Consider the following 11,419-nt stretch of genomic DNA (forward strand, 5'->3'; position numbering starts at 1 on the left):
GAAAGGTAAAAAAACTAACGATAGACTCTTTTACTGCCCAGAGAATGAATACTTTTCCATTTTTTCCCTGTAATTAGATCTTGATCCTTTTCCCCCTGAGGAGCGTCCTGAAGTCAGAGTGAAAGAAGGGAAAGGAATGGTGTTGCTCTGTGACCCTCCTTATCACTTTCCAGGTAAGCTGTTTCTCTCCGAGGAGCAATGAGATGAGCCGGTTAACATTTTTCCATAGTAATGAGACATTGCTAATTTACCAAACACTCATGGAGCATCATTAATTAAATAAAAGTTTGTATTTGTGCAGCTGAAATATGGTACTCACTAGAGCTTATGTATGCTTTTCTGTTAGACTTATTAATCATTTGGTCCTAACTCCAAGGATATTGTATCATTTCAGTTTATAAATTATTTATATATGTGTTGGATTATATTTCATTAAATTACATTTTTATGATAGACTTTTTGGAACAGGATAGCACCATTGAATGATGTATAATAGTCGCTTAACTTAAATTTTTCTTCTACGGTGTACTGTAAACTGTAACTAAACTCTAGAAAGGAACAGAGACACAGTAAATTATTGATTTGTGTAGGGGTGACAATCAACAAAAATAACTGTAGAAAAGAAACAAAATTAAGTGTCTTCTATCATGAGATTCAAATATATATCCACATATATATGTGCAATTAAATTAACAGATGTTTCATAAAATTTTTCCCATATTCTACTTATCAAAAATGTCTTTGAAATAAAATATAACACTTTTCACAATTAATAACTAAGGTCTTCTTCTCTTACAGTTCCAATATTTATATCATAAATTTGACTTTAAACACCTTCAAAGAGAATATAAAATAGTAGTCCATTATAAATAATTTTGTGTAACATATCACTCTGATATATGTGGGTGATGCATACCCACATATATCTGTATTTTTGCAAAAAATTATAGTCCTTGAAAAATTATATATATTATAATAATTATGGTTATTAATAAATAAAATAGTGGTAATTTCTCTGTAGAAGGAGAAAGATAAACATAGGAGGAGCATATGGACTTTAAAATGTAATAACTTTTCAATGAGAGAAAAGGTTCTTTTTGTTTGTTTTTGGTATTGGGGATTGAACTCATGACCTTAAGCTTGCCAAGCAAAAAGTGTTCTTTTGAAGAAATGCTAAATCCGTGAATGAAATCTCTCCTTCTTCATAATGTTCCCACAGACAAGTTATTGACCAGAGAGAGTCAGTAGCTACACTGGCATCATGGGAGATAGGATGGGCTTCATCCTTTATCCTTGACGTAGCAGTCTCTTACGTGTACTTTCTATGTGTCAGGCACTGTCTATGACATAGAAATTCTTTATCAGAGTAAAATTTTTAAAAAGCTACCAGACTTAGGACCTTCTGTTGGGACAGACAGACAGACTGACTGACTGACAGACAGACTGACAGACTGACAGACAGGCAGTAAGATTAATAATGGAAAGGCAGAGTGTGTTAGGAATTGGTAGATAATGCTCAGGAGGAAAACAGAAAACAGGGAAGGGCAGGGAATAAATGTGAAAGGGTTAGTTGAACTTTGAGAAAAAGGATCTTTAAATGACTACCTGGGGGAAATGAGTGAGAAAGAGTACAAATGTCTGTGAGAAGAGCATGCCAGGCAGGAGAGGCGGCAAGTGCCAAGTCCTGCACGATGGCTATAGGTAAGCAAGAAGCCCAGGCGGCTGTGTAAGCAAGAGGGGGTAAGGTAGACAACAGTGAAAATGCAGTGGGAAGCTACAGGGACCATGGCATGGAGGACTTTTCTAGTTCAGAGAAATGACTGGCTTCACTCAACACTCAGCTGGCTCTAAGGCAGAATGTCATGGTAAACTGCAGCCATTCCTGGCCACCACAAACAACAAGAGCTAATAGAGTAGAAAAGGACAAAGTATGCCTCCTTCCCTCTCTGACATTGTATGCCAGCTACTCGCCCCTGGGTGGGTGCAGCACTCACACCACTAATCCCAGTGCTAGACAATGAACCAATCACAAATGCTAGGCTCAGCTCCCTCCATGAGTGTATGAGGCTTGGGGAGCCATCCAGACACAAACTGTAACATGGATCAAAGCAGGATTTGTAGAAATTTAAGTCCATTAAACCAAGAGTGCCAGCTTCTTACTTGACATGATATGATACGATATGATTTGATATGAGATGAACTTTCTGATACCAGTGAACATTATACATACCACCTTCAACTGATGTGTGTCGTACTTGTGCCATAAATCTTCCTCTTACTTCTGTTACATTAAGGTTTTGTGATTTGTATTTGGGAACTTCACTGAGTTGAGAGTGCAAAGAAATCCTTCCCTGGATTTTAACTATGAAGAATGTTATATGTCTACCCATTTATACTTATCATGTCCCAGTAATCTGGGAATTAGTTTTTACTATGTCAAGTAAACTTAGCAATGTTTATCTTAATTTTCTCATTTAAAATTTGAGGATAATGACTCTTACATGTTTTTCATACATAAAGCTTATAATAATTTATTAGAACATTTGAAAACAGTAAATGGGATAATAATTTCAATGGATAAATATTAAATAATATATGTCTAAGCATATTAAACATTTTGGACCCATTATCATATACTTCATCTTATTATACTAAAGATGTTTGATTCATGGTTATGAAGAGTCATTTAAGTACAAGGAAAAGATCTAGAAGGAAGTAGCTCACCTATCATCTTTAAAATTTTTTATTTATTTTAAAAATCAAAACAGAAAAGAGGATAGAAATACAAGATTTCAAAAAACATAAAAAATTAGCTCTAGTAATAGATTGCATTTGTTATCTTAGAAGTGGTTGTTCAGGTTACATGATCTAGGCATGAAAAATGATCAAACAATCAAACAATAGCTCATCTATCATAATCCATTATATTTGCTTGTAGACTTGAGTGCTCTCAGTTTTTTAAAAGAGAAATCTGAATCTGAACTATGGTACTTGTTTATCATGAGCAACCACAGATGTGCATTTCAGTGCGAATGTTTATTCAGTTTTATCAGAGCATTTACTACACTACTGATTGCATAATACGTACCACAGAGAAGTGCTAAATACATTTTTGAGGAATGAGAGGATAAGAGAATGAAAGAGTAAATGAAATTGTTCATTAAATTGATTGCTCATAGCAGTGAACTTTTGTGAATAGGTAAACTTCTTTAGACTTTTTTGTACTGCAAAAAACCATAAATCTATAAGACTGTTAAACTCCTAGATTCTTGAAAATGAGAACATGATGTTTTGTTCCCAACTAAGTTTCCATCAGTATCACCATCAAAAATTGACTTACCATATACACCTCATAGATCTTTGAACACTGGGTGATAGATAGAGAAAAGTCATTTGAAGGGTGGATACTAACTGATGAAATATAAAGTGACTAATAATAGACACATGTATGAATTTTAAATTGAAAAGGGAGTAGGAGTACTCTTAAGAAAATACTGTCTGGTACATTGAATATTATCAGCAGATCTAAAATATCAACTTAAAAATAGACAAGACAGGATATAAAATATATTAATTCCCTATATATATATATATACATTATTACATTTTCTAAAGCATGTTTAACTTACAGTTTGCCATATCAAAGCAGTGATCAGGAGGTATGATGATTTTATCAGTATAGCTACATTATATGCTGTCAAAACTAATTTTTAAAATGGTATGAAAGTGTTCTAAAATCTTTGTTTTTAAATTATTCTTTCAGGGTGTGCTACAGTACTTCAACTGTATTTTTAGGAGAAAGCTGCATTATGTATAAGGGTAGATAAATGATGTAGGTCAAAAGGAACACAATGAACTAAATAAATGCACTGCAGTTGGCTAAACATACTTCCCTGTGATGTGCATGGTCCAGACTCTTTGGAACAATGTGAATAAAGTTTTTGTATCTCTTTTTTTTTTTTTTTTTTTTTTTGTCTTTTTCATTTTTATCAGTACTGGGGATCGAAACTCACGACCGCCTGCTTGCAAGGCAGGTGCTTATGCCGCTGAACTAAATCCCCAGCCCCAAGTTTTTGTATCTCTTGATAGAAGAAACATTTCTTAAGCATATGCTAGTACTTGCTCTTCTTGAAAAATTAATTTTACAACAACTTATTATCTAATACAGTTCCCAGTGGTAGGAGAAAAACAGATGATAGCTTTTTCAAAATGATTGATTTATTATCTATACAGAGAAGGGAACACAAGGATAATCCCTTGAGAGAACTGAATTAAAGGTTAGTTTTTAATTACCAAAATTGCCTCATTTTAAGTTAGAGAGTCAGGGTCGTTACCACTGGACCAATGGTACAGATTTGGTGGCAGGGGAAGCACAGTGAGAGTATCAGTTCTGACTCTGTTGCTGTACTATCAGCTCTGGAGAGTCACTCTAACTAGCAAGGACTTGCTTCCCCTATTTAAAAAATTGTCAGTGTTCCTAGCTTTGTTGTGGTATGAATATGTCCTAACCTCCTCTAGCAGTTATTATTTTAAGTGAATGGTCTTATCAGTTGGCTAAAACTATATATATATATAACTATATATATATAGTTACAAACTCCACAAATGCAAAGATCACATCTATCTGGTTTAATGGCACACTAGAAATACTGAGTTTGTATATAAGAAGTAAATGAGAGAATCTATACTGGACATTCAGTCAATCAGACCATATTCCTTACAGTTAAAGAATTGTATCCATCCATATGAACATCACCACAACAGCTTCTCTGACTAGCTTTCATCTTTAAAAGTTCAAGCATCACAACATATTTTTCTTCACACATCTTTTATGAGTGGAGAACAGAAAACATGTCTTAAATTTAAGAGAAATTGATAGAATGACTAGTCTAACAGAAGTCACATCTAGAATTAAAATCCAGGTTCTGAATTTACATAATTATTGAGTATTTAGACAATCATGAATATATTTTATGCATGATAGCATATTTAAAATATTATAGAATATATTAATTATAAAATTCCCTTTTATGGAAGGAAATATACATATTTCCTTAACTATGTTTTATTTTAGTTCTTACCAGAAACCATTTACAAAATACTGATTTTTAATTTTAGTTGAGAATAAGAAAAATTATTTCTGAATCAGGAAAAGACAGTCTTCTTTAGTCTGGAGCATAGCACTAATTTTGTCAGTAAACTGTCACAGTCTTTAGAATATTTATATTGATGAATTATTAATTTAAATTTTATGAGTTTTCTTATATTAAACAATAATTAACAGGAAAAGTATCACAAAGTATTGAATTTTTAATATTTATCTAGTGTTTATAAAAAAGCATCCAAGTTTTCAACATTGACTGTTTTTGGAGTACTAAGTCTAAAAAAGAACAACATAAATAAATTCTTTTATGAACTACAACGAAAATATAGATAGCATTTAAAAAATAATCTTTACTTCAATTATCACACGTAAAGCAGTCCTCACACATGACAACAGCACATTCCATGCACACCTATGGCTCACGATGCCATCACATGTGTTTTACATTTTTGTTATGTTTTTGTGGGAGATATTTGACACTTTGTGGGTCCTACTGTTTTGTCAGGAGGATTTTATATTATACAGTGTATAATAGGAACATAATCTATCAATGAATAAAGTATTTAAATTAATATGTATTGTGCATTTAGAACAGATGTCAACTTTTTCACATCAGTTGTGTACTTGCTTACAAAACCTAAATGATAAAATCAGAAATAAGTTCCTATATGAATTGCAATGAAAATACCAGCAGACTTTTAACACAGAAATAAGCTTTGCTTCAACTGTCACACCTACAAGTCAGCCTTCATACGTGACAATTGCACTGATAATTTTTTAAATAGGGAAGACAAGCACATGTCTCCTTTCGCTGAGAGCATATGTGTTAGGTTTCCTTTCCTATGACAATCTTGTCACCTCTCTTCTCTTCTTATTGGAAACTTACTATAATATTGTATAATGTAAACTTAGTCGGGAAATGAAATATCAATAAAATAAAACATCAAGTATGAAGTGAATGCTTAGAATAAACATCAACATTTTCACATCAACTGTTTACTTGTTTACAAAATCTAAAAGAGAACTTCAGAAATAAAAACCTATGTGAACTACAATATAAACACAAACAAAAGTCTACCACAGAATGAAATAAGCTTTGCTTCAAACGTCACACCCAAGGCAGGCTTCACACATGACAACTGCATGTTCCATACGCAAGTATTGCTTACACTGATAGTATGTATGGTTTGTTTTCCTGTACTTTCTTGTAGGGCACAGTTGACACTTTGTTTTCCTGTTGTCACAGTAGGTCTTTGTGATGATTTGCCTGCCTATTCACCTGTCAGCTCACCAGTATGCCCCACAATTCTTTTGTGTAGTTCTCTGGTCCGAAACATTTTGTTTTTCCTCTGATATGAATGATCTTATGGGCTCCAGTTCCAATCCTCTAAGGAAATTTCTCTATGATATTTTGCACTTGTTACTTTCTTTGTAAACTATCACACTATGCCACACATGTTAGGGTTGAGTAAAACAGCACCATTGGACAAAACTTTGTTTTAAGTGACATCACAGTTTTCAGAGTAAAACAGAACTATTGGACAATACTTTGTGCTATAAGTGACACCATAGCTGCTGCATAACTCAGCAACATCTACTCCACCTTTGGTTTTGTTGTAGAAAGTTTCCATCTCAGGCTTCTGTTTTGTCAAGGTTTCCTTATCAATATTTCCATCCCAGTGCAATGCTGACACCACTAGTTTTTCTTTGCCAGATATGAGGCCAATATAAATCTGATATTCAAAGATCATACTATACAATTCTCTGTTTAAAAACTACAACAGTTCATTTGGAATTTCTGCTTTGTTCTTGCTTACAGTTTCTGTGCTTGTCAACTTGTGCTCTGTTAGCATATGTAGCCATCAGTTGAAACTGGTAAATCAATTATTGGATGTTGTATTCAAGTTAATTTGGGAGACTAGAGTTAACAAGCCTGTTCACAATATCATTTGGCTTATTGCTATATAAATACAGATCTGATGGCTGAGTTCCAGGGTAAATATCTAAGCATAAGTCTTTGCATCTACAAGGGCATAAAGTTCTGTGCTCTACTTTGACTCATCGCTTTTCACTAAGTCTTTTACATTCTTGAGATCACCATGAGAATTCCCTGCTAAATACAGCAGACCTAGGGGATCTTTTCATTTTAGCTAGTGAGGTGTCATAATAAATACAGTTCTTATTATGGCTATTGGAGTATCAGAACATTTTACTTGCATTTCAGCCTTTGTGTATTTCACATTTTGTAACATTTTGTCTGTTGCAGTTTGCAACATTGAATGACAGTGCTGCCATTCTTTCCAGTACCTTTCATTCTTTTGGACCTTACCAAGATCCTCACTATGCTTTTGACACCTACTTCTAACATTGGATTGTTCCATTTGGTTGCATGACCATATCACAACATTTTTACTGTGAAATATATACTCATATTGCTGTTTTCTGTTTCATCTGAATGAAGAAGTTCTGAATTCCCTGTGTTTGTATCAGTCAATTTTTGCACCATTTTATTGTCACAGAAGGCCAATATCAAAGTCATCATCATTATTATACACCCACAATACTCTTCTATTTTGAAAAAATGTGTCCTGCCATAATGGATCATCATCATCCATGCATGAATAATCTAATGATTCACTTTTGACCTCCTCCCAAACTTGCAAATCTGTTTTTCCACATGCCATTGTACTGATTTGGGCTATTTCTATCAGAAAAATCAAAAGATAATAATTTTTAATAAGTCCTGGGGTGACATGCTTTATTGGGCCCACTATGATGCCTAAGTAAACCAGTTACATGAAGCATGAGGTGGGGAAAAATTCCATTTTGCCACTTTTGCACACATCCACATACCTTCCCATTCATCAAACCAAGTAAATAAACATATTTATCGCTTTCTTTATGCTACAGGGAAAGGTTCTGTGATGCACACCCAACTATTACACTAAAATATAAATTTACAGTAAAAATTTCAGAAATGGGTCTACTGGATTCAGTCTTATGCTCCTAACTTATTATAAATATTAGTTTAGACAAAAGACACAATTCTTTTTTCTAAATATGATACTTCTTTCCAAATTCCAGGATGCCATAATTTCAAAAATTTAAACCGGTTCTTAAATTTCTTCCTCTCCAAATTGTTTTGTAACCTGAAAGCAGCACAGTTGTAATAAATTACAATAATTTATTAATTCATAGATATAAATGCGTAGGAAGAGATGTGCTAGTAATTCTGATTTGGAAGATGAATGTGGCAGGTTTTTTTTTTTTTTTTCTTATTTCAACACTATCTTATTTCCCATTTTTTTTCAAATGAACATATTCTGATTCTTTAAAAAATCAAATTTAAAACTCAAATAATACAATCATCTTTACCATTCTGATGTTCTATATTACAGGAGATTACTATGGAGCTAACATAAATCTAGTGGCTGGATCATTAACTTCAATTATTCAGGTTTCACACAGTGCACTTTTCTTTTAACTTTTCACAATCTTTCACTCTCACCTTGGCAATTTTGTTTTCTATCTTTGGTAGTTTGTCATGATATTAATTTTCATCTTTAAAAGAGCCTTGAATGCTATGAAACCCTGACTTTGTACCATTTTACATAGAAAACCATTTAACCTCACCTAGAGATTTCTAATCACACTCTTTCTAGTAGCAGTTTTCACATGATCAAGATACAGTTAAAGAGACGAATAACTTTTGGTATCTAAATGGATACACTGTCCATAGTTTCATCTGTATATTTCTACAGTTACTCCTGAGGACTTACTCCTTCTTAGCATTCTTGAAATGCTAAACACATTTAATTTAATGATCATGAAACTCCTACACCAGTTGTTTAACTTGAATTTCACTTAGTTCATCAATAAAATGGAAGTAGACTTTTAATACTCTATAGATTAATAGAGATAGATAAACAGTATGTTACTTATTTTATGAAAAATACGGTAGCTATTTGAAAATTTACACAAAGTTGGCGTTGGTTTTTCTCTAACTTTTTCTCTACCACAACCTCTACTAGATTATGTGATGGCTCATGATTAGAAAGCAGAATCTTTGTTTTTGAAGAGCTAAATACTTAGTAGACAATATTTTCTTGTAGATGATCTCAGCTACCGCTGGCTTCTAAATGAATTTCCTGTGTTCATCACAATGGATAAACGAAGATTTGTGTCTCAGACGAATGGAAATCTCTATATTGCAAATGTTGAGGCTTCTGACAAAGGCAATTATTCCTGCTTTGTATCCAGTCCTTCTATTACAAAGAGTGTATTCAGCAAATTCATCCCACTCATTCCGATTCCCGAACGTAAGCATTTTACATGTTACACTATTTTTACAAAGTTGTCTGCTTGTTTCATGCTTACAGCAATGAGAAGGAATACCTGCGGTGAGACATGCAAAGTTCTTGGGTGGTAGAATATGAATTGTGTGCACTTAAAAGTGAGATGCAAAGTTTGGTCCATTCTTTGAGTTGAGAGTTTCGAGTCTGAATTAGTTGCCATTAGTATGGGAAATACACGGCGAACTGATTCATAAGTCCGGTGCCAATATTCTGGCTACAGTAAGAATCACTGGCATCTGATTTTTGTTTCCTGCCCAATCCTACTTCTGAAATTCATAAAGAAAACAAATAATTAGATCCAAACAAGCAAGACTGATTGCAGAAATGAGAGGGAAAGGTAGTTTGATTATTGCAATCTTTTAAAGAAACTATTTTTATGATGCAAGTAAGTAAATCAATTGCCTTTTCTATTCTGAATAATAACGACAGGATTATTATTCTGTGATCCCTGGTTAGATTGCCCTTCTCCCTGGTTCCAAGTAAAATAACTTCATTTGTAAAAATCACTGCTGATTAAGAGAATCAGATCACAATATATGTGCTTACTTCACAGTAATGGCAATGATTTCAAGTGAAATAAAATATCAGTAATTTCAAGTAATCACTTCAGAGCTGACAGATTTATGCTTGGTTCCTACCTTTACTCCTGATTACAGTGTAACAACAGGGAAAACGCCCTCATGCCACTGAGACTCCAGATTTCTCTCTATTGCGAGACAGTCACATAATTAGTACTCAGGACATATTGCTGCCTTTCTGGCTCTTTTTACTTTTCTTAGACTTAGATACTCTCCTACAGAGTGAAAAAGGAGACACTGCATAAATTTTCTTATCGTCTTTCTTTTTCTCAAGAAATACATTTGCATTTCGGTAGTTCTATTTATTTTCTGTCTCAATGGGAGCAGTATTCTTTCATTCACACTAACTCCTCCAGTTGACCTCGTTAAGATCCCATTTGATTCAGTTAGAGACTTCACTACAGCACTTGTTACCATTCCTGTCTGAGCTTCACTATGTCCTCTTCCTCATTCTCTCTGCGTATTCTTTTCTTGTGTAATCACATCTTCATGCTTACTTAATGGAGAGAACACGTTTCTGTCATTAACTCTGTTGGTCCTTGACATCGCTCTTCTGCTTCTCATGAACTTTTCTTTCCTGTAATTTCCTGCACTCCTCCTCTCCTATCGGCCTGTCTGATAAATTCAATATAGCATTCTCTACCAGATATTCTTCCTTTTATGTTTTATTTCAGTTGTTTCCTGAATATTCTCACCTACTTACACTTTCAATTGTAGTCATAGGCAGATGACTTTAAATTACGCCTTGATTCTTTCACTTAATTCCACTGGTACCCTGGACTTTTCCAAGGCTGTCAGGCATGCTAATAGATGTGTTTTATTACCTACCCATGAAAACTCTTCTGGTGTTCTTGAGTCATTTGGCAATATCGTTTTATTTTTTGGAGCACAACGCAGACTTTCTTTCTTTTATCAACTCCCCTCTTTCCCTGATATTCAGAACAGATAATTCAGTAGTTCCAAATGAGCACGGCAGTCTCTAAGAAGTTTTGAGAAAGCTGTGAAATCCAGGCATCATGATTCAGCAGTCCTAGAACAGAGACTGGGAATCTGCCAGCTCTGAGCGTCCCAGGTGGCCCGAGGCCTTCGGGCCTTGTCCTGCACCTGGAGGAACGAAGATCTGAGGAGCAGTCCTGGTGATTCTGCCTCTGAAATACAGTTTGTGTCTGTTCTTTCTTTTGTGATTTTTTTGTTACTATATCTTAGTTTTGGCTCTCATTCATCTTGCCTGAATCAATGATACAACCTTCTTCAGGTCTTCTCCATGCTTCATCATTTAAAGCTATCAAAAAAGTCTATTCCTTAAACCAGAGATAAGATCCATAACACTTAAAAAAAATCAGATCATTTTGGTTTTATCCAGTAAGAAAATCCTATTGATT

The 11,419-nt window shown here is 34.0% G+C and overlaps 1 protein-coding gene across 4 annotated transcripts in view; it reads left to right on the forward strand.

The window, feature by feature from the left end:
• Cntn1 (contactin 1) overlaps positions 1 to 11,419 on the forward strand; it is a 373,034-nt gene that overhangs the window by 245,922 nt on the left and 115,693 nt on the right. For 3 of the 4 annotated variants that reach the window (XM_063254557.1, XM_013159444.3, XM_063254559.1), the window contains 2 exons: positions 78 to 173; positions 9,217 to 9,423. In XM_063254557.1, the coding sequence (XP_063110627.1) occupies positions 78 to 173; positions 9,217 to 9,423 (303 nt within the window). The remainder of the gene's footprint in view (positions 1 to 77; positions 174 to 9,216; positions 9,424 to 11,419) is intronic. The other variant, XM_063254558.1, reaches the window with a different exon arrangement.

The sequence above is a fragment of the Cavia porcellus genome, unplaced genomic scaffold, assembly GCF_034190915.1.
Source record: "Cavia porcellus strain 051 isolate PalLab524CR breed Dunkin Hartley unplaced genomic scaffold, mCavPor4.1 scaffold_8, whole genome shotgun sequence".
Taxonomy (NCBI): Eukaryota; Metazoa; Chordata; class Mammalia; order Rodentia; family Caviidae; genus Cavia; species Cavia porcellus.